Source organism: Wyeomyia smithii, chromosome 3, assembly GCF_029784165.1.
Source record: "Wyeomyia smithii strain HCP4-BCI-WySm-NY-G18 chromosome 3, ASM2978416v1, whole genome shotgun sequence".
Lineage (NCBI taxonomy): Eukaryota > Metazoa > Arthropoda > Insecta > Diptera > Culicidae > Wyeomyia > Wyeomyia smithii.
In genome coordinates, this window is record NC_073696.1 from 117,992,594 (window position 1) to 118,015,036 (window position 22,443).

The 22,443-nt window shown below is 45.3% G+C and overlaps 1 protein-coding gene across 2 annotated transcripts; it reads left to right on the forward strand.

Moving 5' to 3' along the window:
• Positions 1 to 617: 617 nt before the first annotated feature.
• On the forward strand, positions 618 to 2,301 carry LOC129729352 (glucose-6-phosphatase 3). Of its 2 annotated transcripts, XM_055687872.1 has the most exons (5): positions 618 to 636; positions 696 to 972; positions 1,044 to 1,208; positions 1,267 to 1,863; positions 1,933 to 2,301. In XM_055687872.1, the coding sequence occupies exons 2-5, from the start codon at positions 911 to 913 to the stop codon at positions 2,165 to 2,167; spliced, it is 1,059 nt and encodes a 352-aa protein (XP_055543847.1). In that variant the 5' UTR covers positions 618 to 636; positions 696 to 910; the 3' UTR covers positions 2,168 to 2,301. The 2 variants fall into 2 exon arrangements, with proteins under 2 accessions (XP_055543847.1, XP_055543849.1); XM_055687874.1 differs by lacking the exon at positions 618 to 636 and having other exon boundaries at positions 650 to 976.
• The last annotated feature ends 20,142 nt before the right edge of the window (positions 2,302 to 22,443 follow it).

The window sequence follows — 22,443 nt, forward strand, 5'->3', positions numbered from 1 at the left end:
TCATAGCTGGATTTCACATTTTTTAACATAACAGGAAACTGAATCTGCTTCTTTGACTGCAGATCTTTTGCTTAAAACTTTTTGGACGATAGGTTTACAATGAAGCAAATTTCAACAGAAAGTGTACTATTTTCACCAATAAAGTTGTACTAGTTACTATTTCGATTTGTTTTATTTTTGTGGACATTATTTGTCGTTATTTTCACAACAAGTGTGTAAATGTAGAGTATGGAGACTGTTAAAATATTAGAAGGATTGTATTAAGGTGTTTTTGCAGGATGTTCTGGAAAACCATTACTGCCAGCAGAAATTTATTTAAATAAAATATTCACCAAGTACTTATTGTGTTTCTTACAATATTGAACAAGTCTCCGAACATTTCAATATACTTAGGTATGTATTTTTTCAGAATTTTATTTAAATGACCTATTATGTATTTGAATTTCAATGATCTAGATACCAGCGACTCATCTAACAGTTTTTGTATTTTAAAACAGTCTTGTCAATCATTAAAACTTTCAGTGCGTAGTCTTGAAACTTTGATACATTCTGGGTGTAACTTGTTCAGAGCGAGCGCCAAACAAAACCACGTGCTCTGGAAAGGCATGCGCACTTTGTGTGAATACGAGAAGTGAAGTGAAGTTTAATATCGATTTTCCGTCAACTCCTTGCACTACTAACTGTCTCATTTCCAGATCCTATCAGCTGATCCCGACGCTTTTTTCAATTTTCCTCTAAAATTCGATTGTTTTCTTTCGATTATAATATCATTCGACTACCTGCACAAATCTACAGTTTATTTAGTGAAAAAAAACAGCACAAATCAAATGTAACCCCGAAACACAATAATTACGATGATTTTTATCGTTTATCGAACTCGCCGATACTCACTTTTCAGTCTATAATAGTTATGAAATTGTTCGATTTGTTACTGAAAACTGAAATCTACCAGATTCTGTACGTACAGGATGTGTAAGTAAGAGACGCTTGCTACTTTGTGTGAAATCTGAGTACGAAAAGTGTACATTTACTATACATTTCAGTTTTTCACGCTATGAAGAATGGTTGGCTATTATTACCAGAGCATTCGATCCAAAGGTTCTATTTCTTACTGTCATTCCTTTAGTGGCAGGTCTAAGTACACGACTTTACTCGAGACTGTTGCTAAGCGTTTTACTTACAGAGTATTTCAATACATTATTAAAATGGTACATAAAAGTAAAAACGACGAGTTTTCGGAGAAGAATGATAATCCATTTTCCGCAGGATACTTGCCGAGGACCGGCCCTTTTGGTGGGTACGTGAAACAAAAGAGTTTACTACGCTTAACCGTCCCAAGCTATATCAAAATGAGTACACGTGTGAACCAAGCCCTGGAAACCCATCCGGTCATTTAATGACATCGACTACATATTTATATGTGATATTTTCGGTACTCGAGGAAGCTGGGTTTCAATATGGGAAATCAGCTGTAGTGACGCTCCGTATATGCTACTATGCTATCCTTCTGTTTATTTCTATCTCTCGGATGTATTTTGGATGCCACTTTCTGCACCAATGCATTTTCGGTATTGTATTCGGAGTTGCCTTGACGAAGCTGACAATGTCTCTGAGCTTCGAAAAGCATTTGACAAAGCTGACAAGAAAAAGACGAATGGCTTATTTCTGTCTGATTTGCCTGATACTTTTAGCAGTTTACTGGGGACAGAAACTTGTTGGCATAGATCCACAGTGGTCGGTAAAAATGGCTTTCAAGTGGTGTGATGACCCATTTTTCTTGGATCCTAGCACTACGCTCGTGTTTAGTATCATACGACTTACCGGGTCATTGATTGCATTTGCAATTGTTGGACCGGTTTTAAAGTAAGTTGACATTTTTTACGCCGTCATGTTTTCAAATGTAGCCTATTATCTATTGATTTCTTATTTCAGATCACCACCATTGAATTGGAAACGGAGTATTCCTCTAGTATTAATAATGATGACTGGCAAGTGGATGGCCATAAGCTACACTCCCCGTTACTACGGAGTCATACTATACTATCTCTACACATTTTTGATTCATCTGCTTTTCACCTATGGATACATGCGCCTAGTACCGGCTTTTGCTGCCGTCCGTCAAATTGATTCAAGAGCACCACGCAATAATCGAACTAAAATCGACTAATTCCAAAACTTTACCGGTTACAATTACGCTTTCGCATTGCACATATCACGCGAAGTTTCTACTCAGCTGGCCTGTATCTTTCCTAACAAACTCAAATATTTATATCAGAAAGCGCAAAACTTATTTAAAAAATATCCCAGAAAACATGTTTTCCCTATTGATGAACCATCCGAACTAATCATTTCGTATTCCTAGTCGGCTTGGAAGTACGTTATTCTTGTTTATGAGATGAACCAAAGCGTTAATTCTTACATTTCAGAAAGCTTTCTAAAGATAATTCCAGCTTACATCACCTAACTGTTTGGAACATTCGAATTCTGCCCCTCACGTTCCTCTTATAAAGGCGCACCTGGTCGTATTAGAGTAAATCACCCTCAAAGGGTTGCATTCGAAAAAAACGCTTTGTACAAGTGAAGTTCACACAACATCCTGCAGTAGGAGAGGGTTGCAATTTTGCACTTTCAACAACCAGTTTGCAGTAACCGTAAATAAGATCAATGCCAATGTTAGTTAACGCGGCTTCCATGTACAACAAGCGCCGTTTAGTCCATTGATGTGCTTTGGAGAGAGCTAGTGCAGTGGAGTAAAATGTCGTTTTTATGTAATTAAAATAAATGAAAAAATTGACATGTAAAATTAAAATTCACTAATGTTTGGCGCGTTCGCCAAATTGATCTGAATGGGTCATTATGGACGTGGCGAGTTATGTGCAAAATGAATTTAAAAATGTTTTCTGGTGGTCGAACGCCAATACACTTGGGAGACCGGCCTAGTCAGCTATAGTAAATTTTGGAGATATCTTTCAATTGGCTGGCGTGCGACCAGACCGCATCAAGCGCCTTTTTTTAAAATGAGTTATTAACACCAGTGAAAACATTATAACAAAAAATCTCTGTAGCAGCTTGCAGCGAACATACGGGATGGGTAAACTTTGAACGCCGATTACTCGAAATAATGTCGCTTGGTTCGGTTTGGATGTACGCCGATCAATTGGCACTAAGATTATAAAAAATTTAGAACATAGGTTTTTGCAAAGAATGCTTTGCTATACCTTTCTAAAAAGGCATTGACGAATTTATTTTGCTACTAGACCTGAAATTTATTCTATTACTAGACCGGCTTTTTAGATGATTATATTTACTGTCTTCAGTAAAGTGGCTTAACATTATGGCAACCTAAACAGAAACAGATACACAGTGGACGGCTGAACTATGAAGTGCGATGTCTGGAGGGGTTGCGATGTTTTGAGGGCTTGTGCAACATCGCACCTCTCGGTGACTTCATCTAGGTTTTTAAGCTGGAGAGTCGAGGTGAGTGTCCGAACCTGCACCTCTTTGCCAAGGACCTGCTCGGCTACCGCCTTGTAGAAAGCGCCCTTGTTCTTCGCATCCTTTCGGAGCTCAAGAATCATCTCGCCAGTGCGAGATCGATGAATGGTCCGCACATCCGCCTCTCAATCCTTGAGCTAAGTTTCGCTCCTCATTTTCTTCAAGACTTTAGAGTACTTGTCAGTTTTGAGTATGAGGGCGTCCCACCAGTTCTTCGTCTTTTTGAACGTTGGCGGACTTTTTGTCGCCGCACTCTCTTGGCGCTTTTTACCTCCCTGGTGCCTTTTTCCTACTACAATAAGTTGGTGTGCGAACTTGCTAGGCTAGCTCCACCAACCACTTCTCCACCTTGCCGGGGACTGCCTCGTTCGCTTACCGACCTGCCTCGTAGAGCAGATCGCGACGAATGAGGGTATTTTTTTATTTTTTTTTAAAGGTGGCGGGGAAATCTGCAAACAGACACCTGAGAAGAGAACTCAGGGTGTGGGGATGAGACTAGGGGAGAGATGCTGGGGTAGTTACACTCACCCAGGCACCTACTGATCCCTGTCCCGACCCACTAAAACCCCTCCAGTCTCCAGCCCTGGTCTTCCCGGAACGACGGTTAAGTATTACGTCGGAGAGTGGCTTTTGTGCGTGATGCACCCTCTTTACTCTTATAACCTCCTAGCTAACTACCTGGAGACTGGTAATTAGCTACCACTGGCGTGTTGGTGGTTGACCCGCCACACACGTTGCAGCTCCAGAACAATCTGAGGCGGCCGCACAGACCGCGTTCCAGATGTCCGGGTCGTCGCACATCCTCCGGACTAGATTGTCCGGAGTAGTGCCAGGCCCGCTCACAGCCATCATGTTGCTCTTCGCTCTTACGAAACGGGGGCATACGAAGAAGATATGCTCAGCAGTCTCCTCCTCCTCCACGCACTCGGGACACATGGGGGACACCGCGTGTCCGAACCTGTGCAGATATTGCCTGAAACAACCATGGCCTGACAGGATTTGTGTCAGGTGGAAGTTCACTTCACCATGTCGTCTCCCGACCCAGCCGGATATCTCCGGTATGAGTCGGTGCGTCCATCTGCCCTTTGTGGAGTTGGACCATTCCCGCTGCCAGCGGAGCATCGAGAATGACCTTCTGGTACCTCGTATGCCCCTTGTGTCACGTTGGTCGAAACACTCTCTGTCCTCCTTGATGGCGATGCTGATAGGCATCATGCCGGACAAGACACAGATTGCATCGTATGACACCGTACGATACGCACTCGCAACTCTCAGGCACATGAGCCTGTAGGTGCTTTCCAGTTTACCACGGTAACTGTTAGTACCTAGCGCTCTGGACCACACTGGCCCACCATACCTAAGTATGGACGAAACCACGCTGGCAAGAAGTCTTCGCTTGCTGCCATAAACCGCTGAGCTATTGGACATCATACGAGATAGTGCTGCAATAGCCGATGAGGCCCTCTTACAGGCATAGTCGACGTGACTCCCGAACGTGAGCTTGTCGTCCACCATAACCCCCAAGAGCTTCAGGGATCGCTTCGAGGTGATGGTGCAGTCTCCGACTCTGACCACCGCCTGTTGCTCCGATTAACGGTTGTTCACAACCGTGACCTCCGTCTTATGATGCGCGAGCTCCAGTTTCCTGGAGCGCATCCAGTCCTCGACCTTGCGTATACAGTGCGCGGCCGTCAACTCGACCTCCTCGATAGACTCGCCGTAAACCTCCAGCGTTATGTCGTCTGCAAAGCCGACGATCACAACCCCTACAGGGAACTTGAGTTTCAACACTCCGTCATACATGACATTCCACAACACCGGGCCCAGGATAGAACCTTGCGGAACTCCTGCGGTAATTGGGACGCACTTCTGACCCTCCTCCGTGTCGTAAACAAGTATTCGATTCTGGAAATAATTTTCCAGAATCTTGTACGGCGACACCGGTACATGGATGCTCCTGAGCGCGAGCGCTATGGAGTCCCAACTGGCACTATTGAACGCATTCTTCACGTCGAGCGTGACGATTGCGCAGTAGCGTATTCCCCTTCTCTTGCGCTGGATTGCTACCTCCGCCGTCTTGATGACGGAAGAGATTGCGTCCAGCGTGGACCTGCCCTTCCGGAAGCCGAACTGGTTACTTGCCAGACCGTGTACACCCTCCGTGTACCTCACCAGTCTGTTGAGGATGATCCTCTCAAGCACCTTGCCCGCGGTGTCCAGCAGGCAGATAGGCCTATATGCCGATGGGTCCCCTGGCGGTTTCCCAGCCTTCGGCAATAAGACCAGTCTCTGCCGCTTCCACCTATCCGGAAAGAGACAGTCATCCAGGCACCTCTGCATGACTGCCCTGAACAGCCCGGGGGCCGTTTTTATCGCCAGCCTGATCACCAGGTTAGGGATACCATCCGGTCCCGGTGCCTTGCTCACCTTTAGGGATTTGGCGATCACGATGAGTTCCTCATTCGTAACCCTTGCCTCCTCCCCTGCCTCGACACGGCTGTCGTCGCTCACGGATTGGATGCTCGGCAGGTTGGCCGACCATCTCTGGTCTATGTCTGAGATACTGGAACGTCGGACGTGAGACTCGACCGCCGGAGGCCAAGGACTTGGCTCGTGGCGTGAAAAGAGTCCCTCGATGATTCGCTCCAGCATCGCTGGTGATCGCTCTGCAGGCACCAGCGCGCCTTTAGTCTTGGCCATTACGATCCTGTAGGCGTCACCCCACGGATTTGTATTGGCACTCGCACATAGCCTATCGAAGCAGGCCCTCTTGCTGGCCTTTATCGCACTCTTTAGCATCGATCTTGCCGAACTGAATGCTGCGCGGCGCTCTGTCCTCTCTTCTTCGTTTCGCTCACGCTGCATCCTCCGTCTTGCACGGAGGCACGCACTGCGAAGGTCGGCTATCGCGTCCGTCCACCAGTAAACCGGTGGCTTTCATTCCTAGGTTGGCGAGTCCTAGGCATGGTGGCGTCGCACGCCCGCGATAGATAGCAACTAGTTGGTCAGCAGTCGGGCGGAGCCAACTGCCCCCCTCGCGCTCCCTTCTCATTGCCTCTTCGAATACCTCGGCATCAAAATGCGATGTCTTCCACCCGCGAACGGTCGGAGTATTGGCTCTACCCGTCGCTTGCCGCCTCTCGTTGTTGTCTACACTAAAACAGACCGCCTGGTGGTCGCTATTAGTGTAGCCATCGTCTACCCTCCAGTTCTTGATCAGTCCTGGGCTGGAGAACGTCACGTCGATGATCGACTCCGCACCATTTCTGCTAAATGTAATTTTGTTCCCAACGTTGGCCAGATCTAGGTTGAGCTTTGCAAAAGCCTCCAAAAGGATCTGGCCCCTCTGGTTCGTGAAGCAACTTCCCCACTCAACAGCCCAAGCGTTGAAGTCGCCCGCCACCACCAACGGCGTTAGGCCCGTTAGCTCCATGGATAGGAGGTCGACCATCTGGGTGAACCTTTCGGTAGACCAACGTGGCGGAGCATAGCAGCTGCAGTAGAACACTCCGTTCACCTTAGCAACTACGTACCCTTCTTCTGGGGTTGAGATAACCTCCTGAACCGGGAACTTGCTCGTCGTACATATGGCCGCCAATCTGGACTTATCCGCAACCCAGTTACCGTTTCCGGGAGGGATGCGGTAGGGATCCGATATGACGGCGATGTCCGACAACGACTCAGTGGCTGCTTGGTGTAGCAGCTGCTGAGCCGCGAAGCAATGGTTCAGGTTCAGTTGCGTCACCCTTACGCCCGTGGTTTCGCAGCCGGCTTACCGGCTGGGCACCTGGGGCCTCCCATAAAGTGTTTGGCGTCCCGTTTCCCGGAACATACCATGCACTTGGGAGACTCCCCAGAGTCCTTTACTTTATGGCCTGCACCTCCACATCGCCTGCACAGCTGGCTCCTATCGGGCCCCTTGCAGGTCCAGGACTTATGTCCACCCTCGAAGCACCGGAAGCAAATGTCTGGTTGCTGTAGTATGCCCAGAGGACATACAGACCAGCCGACCTTCAACTTGCCCTCTTTCAGGGCCAGGTTAGCGTCCGCCGACGGTAGTCGGAAGGTAGCTACCTGGGTCCCCGCCGGACCTTTGCGGAGGCGGATTGACTCCTTAGCCACCTCCACCCCGCACTTCGCTTTTAGGGCTTGTGCAATGTCGCACCCCTCAGTGATTTCGTCCAGGTTTTTAAGCTGGAGAGTCATTTCTGAGGTGAGTGCCCGCACTTGCACCTCCTTCCCTAGGACCTTTTCAGCTACCGTTTTGTAGGTAGCCCCCTTGTTCTTGGCGTCCTTCCGCAGCTCAAGTATCATCTCGCCAGTGCGAGATCGGCGGATACTCCGCACATCCGCCCCCAGATCCTTGAGCTGGGTTTCCCCCCTCATCTTCTTCAAGACTTCTGAGTACTTCGACCCATCCGTCTTGAGTATGAGGGCATCACCCCTACTCCACGCCTTTTTGACCTTTTTTGGTCCTCTGGCCGCTCCGCCATCATGTCGCGTCGCACCTTCCCGACGCTTCCTACCCTCTACGGTAGTCCAAGGGTTGCCCGTAGCCTCCACCTGTGCCTTTTCCGCGGTGGACCTTGAACCGGTTGGCGTGTGTTCCCGTGGGAGTAGCACGACCAATCGTTTCTTGGTGTTCCCGGGGGCCGTTTCCCCCGGGGACTGCCTCGTTCGCTTAGCGACCTGCCCCGTGGAGCAGACCGACGCGAACGAGGGGGCGTCTGTCTGCACCTCTTTAGATGCAGTCGCCCTCCCGTTCCTGGCCGCTTTCTCGGCCGCCTTCACCCGAGCTACGAGTTCTTTGTGCTCCTTTCTGGCTTCATCAATGGTGCTCCGAAGCAGGAGGAGGCTCTGCTTCAGGTCGCCAGCGATGTTTCGCCTGTTCGCCGAGAACTCGATTATGGCATCGAGTTGTTCAGACAGCGCCGCCACTCTTGGCCGCGTGTCCATGCACCTTTCGACGGCCTTGACTAGCAAGGGACCGTCTACCGAGATGTCTGGTGTGGACACCGACGGATTCGCCGGTTTCCCAACTCCAGACTTCGCCGCATCCGTCTCCGCCTTCTTCTGCGGAGACCGCTGGATGCCACCTCGTGCGAAGGGATTTGGTAACCCCTCCGCACCCGTCTCTTTTTGGTTCTTCGAGCTCATTTTTGTTAATTGGGTCCCCCTTCCAGCCGCTATCCTTGTCCATAGGTGAGAAGTCGCTTGTATGGTCCCATGGTAATCTATGCCGAAGCAGTGAGGCCATGGGTAAGGGGGGTCGCCATAGTACCTTATGAGCACTATGACGCCCCCGCCCGCGTAAGTCAGGAAAGGGGCATCTTGTCCTAGGACTAGTTCCCCCCCCATCTGATCCTTCTCTGCCTGATTCCCACCAGGCAATGGACGCGGAACGTACTGGAAGGCCTGCCAGGTTTTACGGGACGGAGACCCATGCACCGGGTACCATCTCGCCGTTTCAAGCCGCTGTCACGCGACTTTACTAAGGGAGCTCGATGCAGGTGCCAGCCCTTGGTCATGGTTCCTTATCGTATCCGACTCGAATCCGTTTCGTTCGCTGCCAGTTGCCATAATTGGGACCTTACTGGTGTCGACCCCAATGGACGAGGGAGTGCATTTGGTTGATAGGAGCGGCACTACTCGCTCCGTCAGAGATGCTTCCGGGTAATTGTGGCATTTACGAGAAGTCGACGGCCCAGTGTCCGACTCTCACCACCCCTAGACAATCTCCCGCTGCTGGTCCGGGGCTGTTAGGTACTGTCAGCGGTCGCCCTCATATAACGTGACCTCGGCGGTCGCCACGCGCCGACCCGTGGTGGCTTGCAGCTCTGCCAGACGAATGAGGGTATGACGGCATCGGTCTGCCCTCCAAGTCCTCACCTCTTTTTCGTAAGCTTCTACCCGAAGGTGTACGCCTTTCGAGCTTCGTCGTGATCCGAAGCAGGAGGAGGCTTTGCTTCAGATTCCTGGCGATATTGCTCCTATTCACCACGAACTCGATGAACGTATCGAGCTGTTCGGAAAGCTCTGCCACCCTAGGCCGCTTGTACCTGCTCTTTTCGTTGGCCTTGACTAGCAAGGGACCATCGACCGTTATATCCGGTGTGGAAACTGGCGTGTTAGCCTTTCCTCTACCGGGTTTTGCTGCATACGTCTCCGCCTTTTTCTGCGGAGACCGGTGGATGCCACCTCGCGTGAAGGGATTTGGTAGACCCTTTACACCCGTCACTTATTTTTTGTTCGTCGAATTTATTTCTAGCTTAATAGGTCCCTCTTCCAGCCGCTATCCTTGTCCATGAGGGAGTAGTCGCGTATGTGGTCCCATGGTGGTCTATGCCGATCAGCCTCACCCTGGATGGCAACGACTGGCAGGGCACTTCGTATTCTACTCCCCCCACGAAGTAAGTAAGCTCCGAGGTGATTTCACACAACAAGTTCCTCAAAAAGGTGTTGCTGGGGCTGACAATCAGCCAAAAGGGGATGTCAAATCCGATCTTCTTAGTACAACGTACTTGTCGGAAGTTGCATGGGTCACCAAAAAATACCATAAGAGGAAAGACTCAGTGTTCACGCCGGATCTGGCATCGGCCCACTACTCGAAGCGATCGTTGGAAGAGATGGAACGGCTGAGAATCGATGTGGTACTCAAGTCGGCGAACCCGCCGAACGCACATAGGAGTATTTGACTCAAAAAGCTGGCCAAAAGTCCGACATACAAAAAACATGCTTTCCATTGTTTTGTATTGATTTTAGTTGAAACATACCCTCATGCTATCCCAGAACCCATCGGTGCCTTATCACATACACCAAACGGTTATATACCAGAGTTATTCCAAAGGTAATTGATCAGTTTGAAGACACTAAAGACACTTACTGCATGTAAGCGAATTTAAAGAGATTGTCATATCATTAGATTTTATAGTGGAGGTATGTCATGACATGACGTACTTCTCCTGGTAGGGGTCATTAATGTGGAAGATCAGGGCTGGAGACTGGAGGGGTTTTAGTGGGTCGGGACAGGGACCAGTGGGTGCCTGGAGGAGTGTAACTACCCCAGCATCTCTCCCCTAGTCTCATCCCCACACCCTGAGTTCTCTTCTCAGGTGTCTGTTCGCAGATTTCCCAGCCACCTTAACCCTCTAGTGCCCAGTGCCGCCTCTAGACGGTCTTCAGTTGAACCTAAAAAGCTTCAATAAGAACATAAAGAATGTTTATAATGCTTCATAGTGATTTTTTCGAAGTCCGTCTGAAAACTAATTTGGGCACTAGAGGGTTAAAAAAGGGGTCATTAATGTGTGACAAAACGTGAAACTGAATTTTGGTCAAAATTTGCGTGTCGTACTTAATGGATGTCACCTTGTTTTGTACTTTCTCTAGTTGTATTGGTTGATTATACGAAAATAACACGTTTTTGATGTAAATAGATCCATTTACTACCAAAATTGAGCGAATTGGACTTTTGACCAGCTTTTTGGTTCAAATACTCCTATGTGCAACGTCCCCCAGCTGCATCCCATCGAGAATTCCTGGGTAAACCTGAAGAAGATCTACTTCAACAATTTTATCGCGAAAACTGAGGAGGAATTGATAAATGGAGCGCAGAAAGAACTCAAAAACAATGTTCCGGGTAACTGCCGAAGGGCCACGTTGATTTTATTTTTATAAGTAACTAATATAATTCCCTTCCATGGGAAATTTATCAAACTGTACTATCTGTTTTATTTAGGGGAACTGCTCCATTATTCATCTCATTAAGCTGACATTCACGAAGATTGCACGGATTAAACACCAAATTTTCACGAAATTATTGAACAAATAAGCTAAGTATGCTTACGTACTCTTATTGAATCGTTTAGCATTACATATTTAGTAAAATTAGCTAGATTTATCCTGAATTTTGTAAAACAAACCGTTTTTCACAACGCTTTCATATCCATCTCAAAACTTGAATCTCTGCTCAATTATTCATCTCACGACGCTCCTATATTCATCAAACTGGTAATCATGAATGAATCACACTTTTATGAATGAACGTAGCCGCAGCCCGTCGTAGTAGGTTACCCAGATATCCGCTGCAGTTGTTTACGTGCAAAATAGATAACCTAGGTAACCACTACAGTGCTGTAGATTTATGTCAACTATGTTGGAATAATTCAACATTTTCAGTATGATTTTTTCGTATGAACTGAAACTGAATTGGTAACTCATGATTTTCTTCAACGCAGTGAAAACAGACGAAAATACAGTTGTTGAAATTTAGGAAGTATCGACTACTTTGTGATAAGGTCGTATGTCTAAACGTCAACAAAACGAGTGAGAGTTATATTCCTTGTACTTCACAAGCACAAATCATCAAGGTGAAAGTCGCAGTCATCCCGAAAGCGCGGTGGCCCTACGTGGATGAACGTGAGTTCTAAGTGGTAGATCCTTCAACCAGCGTGTCGGTTTCGTATATAGGGAAGACAGACCAACCAAGTCATTAGGTGGAGGCTCATCAGTGACAGGTTCGTCATTCACAGCCTTATCAAAGTATACGCACCGACAACTCGATGACGCGATTTCGTGGATTTTTTTGAGCTACTAGATGAATCAAAATAGAGAAAGAATAAGGATTTTCTTGAAATAGAATGAATGAATGATTATGTTTCGGCAAAATTATTTCATTCAATTTTCTATCCATCGCTGAAAGCCCGCGCCTATCCCAGAGCCGACCTTTGGTCACTTTCATCCACTCTTTCTTCAACATCTCAGAGCTTTGGTCGTCATTATAGCCCAGTATCTTTCCACCGGACCAATCTCTGGTGAATTGGGGAAGTTGCGGGTTTTGGTACAAAAACAACGTTATGGTCTCTGTACCAATCCAATGTCAATCGTGTGTAATGGCATGATGCCAAGTCCGGCTAATATAATGTCTCGCTTCCGAGGTATCGCAGGAAGGGCAACAGACGCTTCTGGAGGTACTCAGTGTAGTAAATTTCGCTGTTGATGGTATCCGTTGTGATGTACGGTTTACTCAGTTTCTCGCATTGGCATATGGTCTGTCAGAGCAAGTATGTCTTCTGGAACATCAAACCGTGGCAACGTAGAACGTGAGCCCCGGCATCTGCTTCTGCCTTGATGTAGGTTTCGTTATTCATAACCGCACACATCGGTATCGTTAACCACTCTCGATGCAGCTTCTTTGCGCGGGATTTGGCCGCCGTGGTTTTTTGATCAAGCCTTCCGGACCTTGAATACATGAAACTCAGCTCGTTTCACGGTTTGCTAAACGAACCAGGCGGAAAGGTTCGGATTGCGCTTCAAATAATCCAACACCTTCTGGGTCTTCACAGGGTCAGATGTTTTCGATTTTCATTCACTTCCAACCCGCCGCTCGGTCGTCTGGGACTTCTTTAACGATTTAACCACCCGAGACACAATTATACGGGATTCCCAGTTGTTTTCTGATCCATCTCATGGTCGCAGTCGGATTTTCCATGACGGCGCGCAAAATTCTCTGGCGACTTTTTTCTTGTTTCGATGACATTTCAATAACCACTGAACCGATTGTTATGAAATTTTGCACATGTAAATAATACACTCCAAACTAGTTATACCCAGCTTCCTCATCAATTTTCACCCTCGTACAAAAAAGTTACACATGGATAAAAATGGTGCATTTTTTCGAGTACAGGCCTTAGACACAGCTTGCATGCTACCACTAATGAGAATGGCCTGAGGTTGGTGAATTTCACCGCTGGCAGAGGTACGACAATCTGTAGCGCATACTTCGCCATTAGGGTGTTGCTGCTGTGTACACTCGAAAAACAGATGAACTGATTGGTAAACCGATTGGAGACCTGAACGAAGAGTGAAGGCACATCCGCAATACGGTCAACAATTGTGGAGGTGGAGAAATATTTTTGGTAAACGGAACCAATTCCTGCCATGTGCAACGACAAAGAAGGGAACCTGATATCCGATACGACACTGGTGGTTATGCGTTGGAAATAACATTTCAAGGGATTGTTGAACGGCAGGAAACAGGAGAGAACTAGAGAAGGATGATCATTCGAGCTTGGACGAGGTAGAACAGACGGCCTCCCAGCCGAACTTGTCAATGCCGGGAGTGAGCGTTCAATCCATTGACTCATTATAAAAGTTTGGGCCGAAGACAAACGAACTGCTTTGTCTATAAAAAAGGCCGCAGAATCAATTGTAGCAACAGTAATTATCGAGACATGACACTCCTCAATTCTGCTCATAAGATTCACTCCCGCATCCTGTTTTATAGACTAAGTCCTTTACAGAAAGCCTTTGTTGGAGAGTACCAGTGCGGCTTCCGGGAAGGGTGATCTACAATGGGCCTTGACAAGCTCATTGATGTAAACATGCAGACTCGTCATATGTTTTACAATTAAAAATTACAACCAATTTTGTCCATAGACTTCAAGAGGGCGTATGAATCAGTGAAGCGCAACAAGTTAAGACAGACTATGCTAAAACACAGTTTCCCAAAAAACAGATTGAACTGACTCCTGCCAACACAGTTTTGACAGTTTTTCATCATGCATTAGGATAGTGGACCCGTTATCTCGAAGTCTCATATGCTCCTTGGTTTGGCGGATGATATTGAAATCACCGGTATTAACCGCAGAGCAGTGGAAGAGCCTTTTGTGCCTTTCAAAAGGGAAGCAGCGATAATTGGACTTATCATCAACTCCACCAAAACAAAATACATGGCGTCTGGTAAAGAGTGTGGAAATGCGTCGAGTTTTGGAGATTGTGATAGATTGTGGATGAGGATGCCGATCGGCGAGTATTAGAGATGATTGGAGAACTAGCCGAGCGACGTGAAGACGTATTCTGGATTTGGCAGTGAGTCGTTAACGATCTGTCGCCATTGAAGTAAAGTTCGAACTGCTTTGCAAAGTTGCAAAGCAATCAGTTTTGTAAACATTCCGCCAAAGTTAAAATCAATAGGGGAACTGATCCATTATTCATCTCAGCCCATATATTCATCTCATACAGCAGGAGTTCTCAACCTTTTTTTGTCCGCGTACCCCTTGGCGATATTTTTCTTATCGATTGTACCATCTGGCTTAGAATGTTCTCGCTGTTGAGAGAGAGAAGAGTGATAGGTCATGTTGTGATAGTCTAGTTCTTGTTTCAAATTGAACTATGGTTTGTTTGATTGCTACAGTAATGTTTTGAGAGCAAGATTGAACTACAAATGAAGTGTTATAAAGAAAAATTCGCCCGACGCCTGACCAAATAGTTGCTATGCTAACTCGGGCGTGCGACGCCACCATGCCTAGGACTCGCCAACCTAGGAATGGGAAGCCACCGGTCTACTGGTGGACTGACGAGATAGCGGACCTTCGCAGTGCGTGCCTCCGTGCGAGACGGAGGATGCAGCGTGCGCGAACAGACGAACAGAGGACAGAGCGCCGCGCAGCATTCAGTTCTGCCAGATCGACGCTGAAGAGTGCGATTAAGGCCAGCAAGAGGGCCTGTTTCGATAGGCTATGCGCGAGTGCCAATACGAACCCGTGGGGTGACGCCTACAGGATCATAATGGCCAAGACCAAAAGCGCGCCAAGACCAAAGGCGCTGCTGGAGCGAATCATCGAGGGACTCTTTCCGCGCCACGAGCTAAGTCCTTGGCCTTCGGCGGTCGAGTCCCACGTCCGACGTTCCAGTATCTCAGACACAGACCAGGGATGGTCGGCCAACCTGCCGAGCATCCAATCCGTGGGCGACGACAGCCGTGTCGAGGTTCAGGAGGAGGCAAGGGTTACGAATGAGGAACTCATCGTGATAGCCAACTCTCTAAAGGTGAGCAAGGCACCGGGGCCGGATGGCATTCCTAACCTGGCAATCAGGCTGGCGATAAAAACGGCCCCCGGGCTGTTTCGAGTAGTCATGCAGAGGTGCCTGGATGACTGCTTCTTTCCGGATAGGTGGAAGCGGCAGAAGTTGGTCCTACTGCCGAAGGCTGGGAAACCACCAGGTGACCCATCGGCACATAAGCCTATCTGCCTGCTAGACACGACGGGCAAGGTACTTGAGAGGATTATCCTCAACAGACTCGTGAGGTACACAGAGGGTGTAAACGGTCTGGCAAGCAACCAGTTCGGCTTCCGGAAGGGCAGGTCCACGCTGGATGCCATCGCCTCCGTCACCAAGACGGCGGAGATAGCACTCCAGCGCAAGAGAAGGGGAATACGCTATTGCGCAATCGTCACGCTTAACGTGAAGAATGCGTTCAATAGCGCCAGTTGGGACTCCATAGCGCTCGCGCTCAGGAGCATCCACGCACCGGTGTCGCTGTACAAGATTCTGGAAAACTACTTCCAGAATCGAGTACTGGTTTACAACACAGAGGAGGGTCAGAAGTGCGTCCCAATCACCGCCGGGGTTCCGCAAGGTTCAATCCTGGATCCGGTGTTGTGGAACGTCATGTATGACGGGGTGTTGAAACTAAAGTTTCCTGTAGGGGTTGTAATCGTCGGCTTTGCAGACGACATAACGCTACGGCGGTTTACGGTTTACGGCGAGTCGATCGAAGAGGTCGAGTTGACGGCTGCGCATTGCATAAGGAAGGTCGAGGGCTGGATGCGCTCTAGGAAACTGGAGCTTGCGCACCATAAGACGGAGGTCACGGTTGTGAACAACCGTAAATCAGAGCAACAGGCGGTGGTCAGAGTCGGAGACTGTACCATCACCTCAAAGCGATCGTTGAAGCTCTTGGGGGTTATGGTGGACGAGAAGCTCACGTTCGGGAGCCACGTCGACTATGCCTGTAAGAGGGTCTCATCGGCTATTGCAGCACTATCTCGTATGATGTCCAATAGCTCAGCGGTCTATGGCAGCAAGCGAAGACTTCTTGCCAGCGTGGTTTCGTCCATACTTAGGTATGGTGGGCCAGTATGGTCCAGAGCGCTAGGTACTAACAGTTTCCGCGGTAAACTGGAAAGTACCTACAGGCTCATGTGCCTGAGAGTTGTGAGTGCGTATCGGACGGTGTCATACGATGCAATCTGTGTCTTGTCCGGCATGATGCCTATCAGCATCGCCATCAAGGAGGACAGAGAGTGTTTCGACCACCGTGACACAAGGGGCATACGAGGCACCAGAAGGTCATTCTCGATGCTCCGTTGGCAGAGGAAATGGTCTAATTCCCCAAAGGGCAGATGGACACACCGACTTATACCGGAGATATCCGGCTGGATCGGGAGGCGACATGGCGAGGTGAACTTCCACCTGACACAGATCCTGTCAGGCCATGGTTGCTTCAGGCAATATCTGCACAGGTTCGGGCACGCGGGGTCCCCCATATGTCCCGAGTGCGTGGAAAAGGAGGAGACTGCAGAGCATGTCTTCTTCGTATGCCCCCGTTTCGTAAGAGCGAGGAGCAACATGATGGCTGTGAGCGGGCCTGGCACTACTCCTGACAATCTTGTCCGGAGGATGTGCGACGACCCGGACATCTGGAACGCGGCCTGTGCGGCCGCCTCCCAGATTGTTCTGGAGCTACAACGTGTGTGGCGGGTCAATCACCAACACGCCAGTGGTAGCTAACTACCAGTCTCCAGGTAGTTAGCTAGGAGGTTATGAGAGTAAAGAGGGTGCATCACGCACAAAAGCCACTTCCCGACGTAATACTTAACCGTCGTTCCGGGAAGACCAGGGCTGGAGACTGGAGGGGTTTTAGTGGGTCGGGACAGGGATCAGTAGGTGTCTGGGGGAGTGTAACTACCCCAGCATCTCTCCCCTAGTCTCATCCCCACACCCTGAGTTCTCTTCTCAGGTGTCTGTTTGCAGATTTCCCCGCCACCTTTGAAAGAAAAGAAAAAAAAAAAAGAAAAATTGTGCTTTGTCCGCCATTACTGGTTTTTCTTTCGCGTACCCCCTGAAGGCTTTCGAGTACCCCCAGGGGTACGCGTACCCCAGGTTGAGAACCGCTGTCATACAGCATGGAAACACAATTGAAAACAGGAAAAAACGCATATTTTCTTCTTAATCCAATCTTCTAATCCATGGACTTCTTAGTTAACTTTAGATTCCTCATAAAGTATAATAATCAAAAACTCACTTAAAAGCACTAAATTTGATATTACGGTCGGGCATCTGCACACGAAAACTCATTTAATTCAATCACCTACCTCAGAAAGCGAAATCCGCGCATTATTCTATACGGCTACAACGAGATTCGTTCAGCAGCCAGCCAAAGTTTTTTTCATCACCAGCGGGCCACTTGTTATTTAAATCACTAAACAAAGTCACTCACTACACTAAGGATACTTTAATGTTTGAAATGTTCACGTCAAATTTCCTAAAACAAGCAAGAATTAGTATAAATATATGATATGCATTTCTACAATTCCTAAATTTCAACTGTATGTATTTTCATCTGTTTTCACTGCGTTGAAGAAAATTTAAAGTTGGCAAATCAGTTTCTGTTAATAAGAAAAAATCATACTGAAAATGTTGAATTATTCCGTCATAATTGGCATAAATCTACAGCACTGTAGTGGTTACCTAGGTTACCAATTTTGCACGTAAACAACTACAGCGGATATCTAGGTAACCTGCTACGACGGGCTGCGGCTACGTTCATTCATGATAATGTGATTCATTCATGATCAACAGTGAATAATTGAGCAGTGATTCAAGTTTTGAGATGGATATGGAAGCGTTGTGAAAAATGGTTTGTTTTACAAAATTCAGGATTAATCTAGCTGAGTTTACTAAATATACAATGCTGAACGTTTCCATTAGAACACGTAATCATAATTAGTTTATTTGTTCAATGACTTCGTGAAAATTTGGTGTTCAATCCGTGCATTCTTCGTGAATATCGGCTTAATGTATTCATCTGGAGCAGTTCCCCTATGTTTTTTCTTAGGGGAAAAAATATAAATTTCAGATTCATCGTATTATTTTGCACGATCATGAAAATAAATCTTCAATGGTCGTGTTTTTTACTTTATGTTCAATACTACACGAGATGATGTGTATCCTGTAGCTGTAGCGTCTGTTCAAGCAATTAAGCCGAAAGCTACATATCCAACATTTCAGCACACCCACCGAAAGGTAACAAATCAATGAGATTATAATTACTGTTTAATGCTACCGTGTTAACTAGATTTCTCGTTTTCAAATAAGTTATTTCAGGTGAGATAGTACATAATATAATACTCAAGACTCCATCGCTAGCAAACCGACTATAAGCTTCATGAAAAGTGCAAAAAGGCTTGGCTACAGACGACGATCGGGAACCAATACCTGGTATCCAACACAGCCATTAATATAAATTTAATTTGCACTGCGTATTTCATGCCACTTTATTGAGTTAGTTTATTGATTTAGATCCGAAGTGAATTGCTGCTACTGGCGCTATAATAGTAAAACGTAGCCAGGTGATTACAGAACCTGATGTTTTTGACACTGGGCACTGGATTTTATGGTTCAGAATAGTAATAAAGGTTCTATAACTTATATGGTTGTTATAAAATAGATTACTACATGTATTCGTTGCATATTTTATTGAATGCAACAATGGGATATGTTTTTTTACTACAGTGCATCGAATAGAAACCTTTTAAGTTAATTATATTTCCATTGAAGTAATAATAAGTTTGATATTTATGCCATCAACAAAAAAATTATTGTGTTCTAAGCACGGCCAACAGTTTATTACTCTAAAGAAATAATCGCATTATTTTTATGAGTTGGTTGAAAAATTAGAAATTGGAATTGTTAAAAGTTACGACAAATTGTGTTTAGGCCGGTTGCAGTTTCGATTAATAAATAGAGCGCTACGCTATCTCAATATTGTGATTTTCTAAAAAATAGAAGAATGTAGTTTGAGTCTAAAACTAGGGTGTTTTTGAAAGTAATATGTCATACCGTGTTGTTTCAAGCAAATAATATGCTGATAATAGTTTATTTTGATATTGAATTTTGGTCTGCTATAACCAAATAACAGTTGAAATCATTAATGTATTATCAAGATCACAAGGAAGTTAAGTTCTAAATTTTTATCAAATAGAATTGCTCAAAACCAGTCAATTTATTTTAAATTAAAGTCAGTTCTTATAATATTTTAATATCGTGTTTAGACATTAGTACCAAAAATTTTTTTACTCTCAACAGATATTACAGCTAGTGGAAAAATGCGAAAATAATTTGATTTCCAAATGACTGTATTTCTAGCATGAATATAATTTTTGTTTGTATTTTGTTGTCGAAGATATCTTCTGTGGAGACTTTTGTAAAGTAATTCGCAAGCACAGAAAGTGCGAATCAGTTGTTACGTTGGGAAACCTAATAAAAGCATGGAAAACAATGTTACAATCTATATCGGATATGTGAATGACAATTTACCGATATTCGTAATTGTTCGAAATCGAAAAAATCCAATTAGGGGCCATCCACATACCACGTGGACAGGTTTGGGGGGGGGGGGGGGATTTGGCTAATGTCCACGGTCCATATAATTTTTTTAGAATTTATATGGACAGTTGTCCACGGAGGTGGAGGGGAGGCGGGGTCAACATCGTTAAAAGTTTAACGATTTTACGATCTCGTTATATGTTATGTTTTCACTCTTTGAGCGGTTTAGATGCATTTTTCTAAATTTCTTCGATTGCTTCAAAAAAAAAAAAAACGATTTTGATAATGTTTAATGCGTTTGAAAGGTAATTAATAAAATTACTTTTAATTTAATTAATACAATTCATTCATTCATCATTCAGAATAGTTTAGGGAAAACCGTTGTTTTGTAACTTTCAAACCACATGCCCTATTAGAACGAAACTCTTGGCAACGTTGAAAGTTTGAAATAGATACTCTCAATTTGACAGTAATTAAGTTTAAATCGATCATGAAATCTCAGAGAGAAAAAGGTCAGGAAAAAAGTGAGTGAGATTGGCGCGCATTAAACACACACACAAACAGAAAATACACAGTTTGTCGAACTGATTCTAGCGCTATAATGCAATGGGCGATCTTTGAACAAAAATCGATTCTCCTGCATCGATTAATCAAAATCAATAAAATCGATTCATAAGAAAATCGAGCCTGAAAAATCGATTTGACAAAAAATCGATTTTTGTTCGGTATAAGCTTTTTACGACTTTTTTTGGTTATATTTATGGAGATTTTGTTTTGTTTGCGTTTTCTGGTTTATTAATCATGTTCGTCGAGTTTTCGTACACAACATCTACTAACGATACGGCTTTTTTTAGTTTATTGCCATCTTCTTCGACCGCGTGTACTCTTAGCGTTTTTTTTTTTTTTTCTACTAAAAGTTTTCGTTCAGATCAGATCATTCAGATGATATGAAAAACTGATTTAGCTGAACAACCCAATTCATAAAAAATCGGAACATCCGCAGAACAAACTCAAATAAACAAAAATGGCGAGCGCGACACCATGCAGAACAGAATACAGCACGGCATATACACGACCATTCAATTCAACTTTTGCAATATTTGAGTTAACGAGTACCCCGCTACTCAAAGTTGAAAAATTAGCGCATATGCCTTTTCTACCTAAATCAAATATTTGGTGCTTGATAGTAAACACCCACAACGATAGTAAACAACGTTCCTATGGAAGCCAATTTTCAAAAAGTGCACTTGCAGAAGTAGCAAATATGAAATAATGTTGGCTAATATCCAAAATGGTAAATTCAATATCCAATGCAATGCAAAATTTCAGCTAAATCGGAATTCAGGAGTATTTGGTCTAAATTTCACTTCCTCGACTTATGAAGAAAAGCACAGTTCGTAATAGTTTTTTTGTGCCAAATGTCTTATGCCTTGTTCACACTATAACAGATATCACGTGATATCGTGATCTTGAAACATACATACATCTAGTTTCCACGGAAAATTTGGAGTATGGGATTTGAAATCAAGATGGGCGATATTACATCATGTGAACTGGTTATTATAATTGTATAAAACGTCGAGGTCGGGTGTTATCCAAAAATCGAAATTTTGCTAACTGTTCGTGAAGGCGAAATTTTGAACACTACTTCTAAATAAAACTGTCAAAGTCAATTTCCATTGCCACCCCAATGTACACCAATCACCAATCGACAAAGTTTACTGAGACAACACGAACTGTCAAGGCTCGTGAATCATTGTGAACCATGAGTCGGTTTAGAGCCGCTCTTGCAAAAGAGCCGTTTCACCCACCCCTAATCCTTGATATATTTCACAACGCATACGTATTAGCCAAATTTCATACGGGTTTGTCTATTGATGTCGCGTTTACAAAGGCAAAAAATGGTTACTGCGTTAAAAATACTGGAGGGACTTAATTTGGCTGCGGATTGTTCTTTTTCAACTCGACGACAAGGTTATCCAGCTTCCCTGACCTACAGAAAACGTCAAAATGGGCTGCGTGCACTATACGCCATTACCGTTCGTGAAAAGCTGGATATGCTGGATATGGGGGTGGTGACATACTCATGAAAAAAGTTGTCATGGACGTAGACAATTGTTTGAACCAACAAAAACATTTGAAATGCGTTTTTCTCGGTTTCATGTCTATTGAATTTTAGCCCATTCTTCAACTATGGACATCCCGGTAAAAAATTGACACATTTTTCAGATCAGTGTCCGAATTCCGAGCACACACTTCTTCGGAGAGAAAAAAATTTCGTATACTATCAATAAAGAAATTTTCTTCTCTTCAAAGAAAAGTGTTCTCGGAATTCGGCCGCAGATTACGTTAGCAACAATAAATGCAATCACTATTGTTGTCAATCCGTTTTGCACACATTTATTTTTCAGGCGGAAAAAAACGATCTTGCCATCCAAAGGATCGATTCAGCAGAAGATCGCGCGCAGAGAAATCGATTCAAAAAATCGATGAATCGACTAGAAAAGATCGATTTTGCAAAAATCGGATCGATCTTGCCCATTGCTATATATGACATAC

Coding starts and splice junctions, on each gene's coding strand:
- LOC129729352 (XM_055687872.1), top strand. CDS start 911: ATGAAATTGTTCGATTTGTTACTGAAAACTGAAATCTACCAGATTCTG. Junction 1,209..1,266: donor TTCAATACATTATTAAAATG/GTACATAAAAGT, acceptor CATTTTCCGCAG/GATACTTGCCGAGGACCGGC. Junction 1,864..1,932: donor ATTGTTGGACCGGTTTTAAA/GTAAGTTGACAT, acceptor TTCTTATTTCAG/ATCACCACCATTGAATTGGA.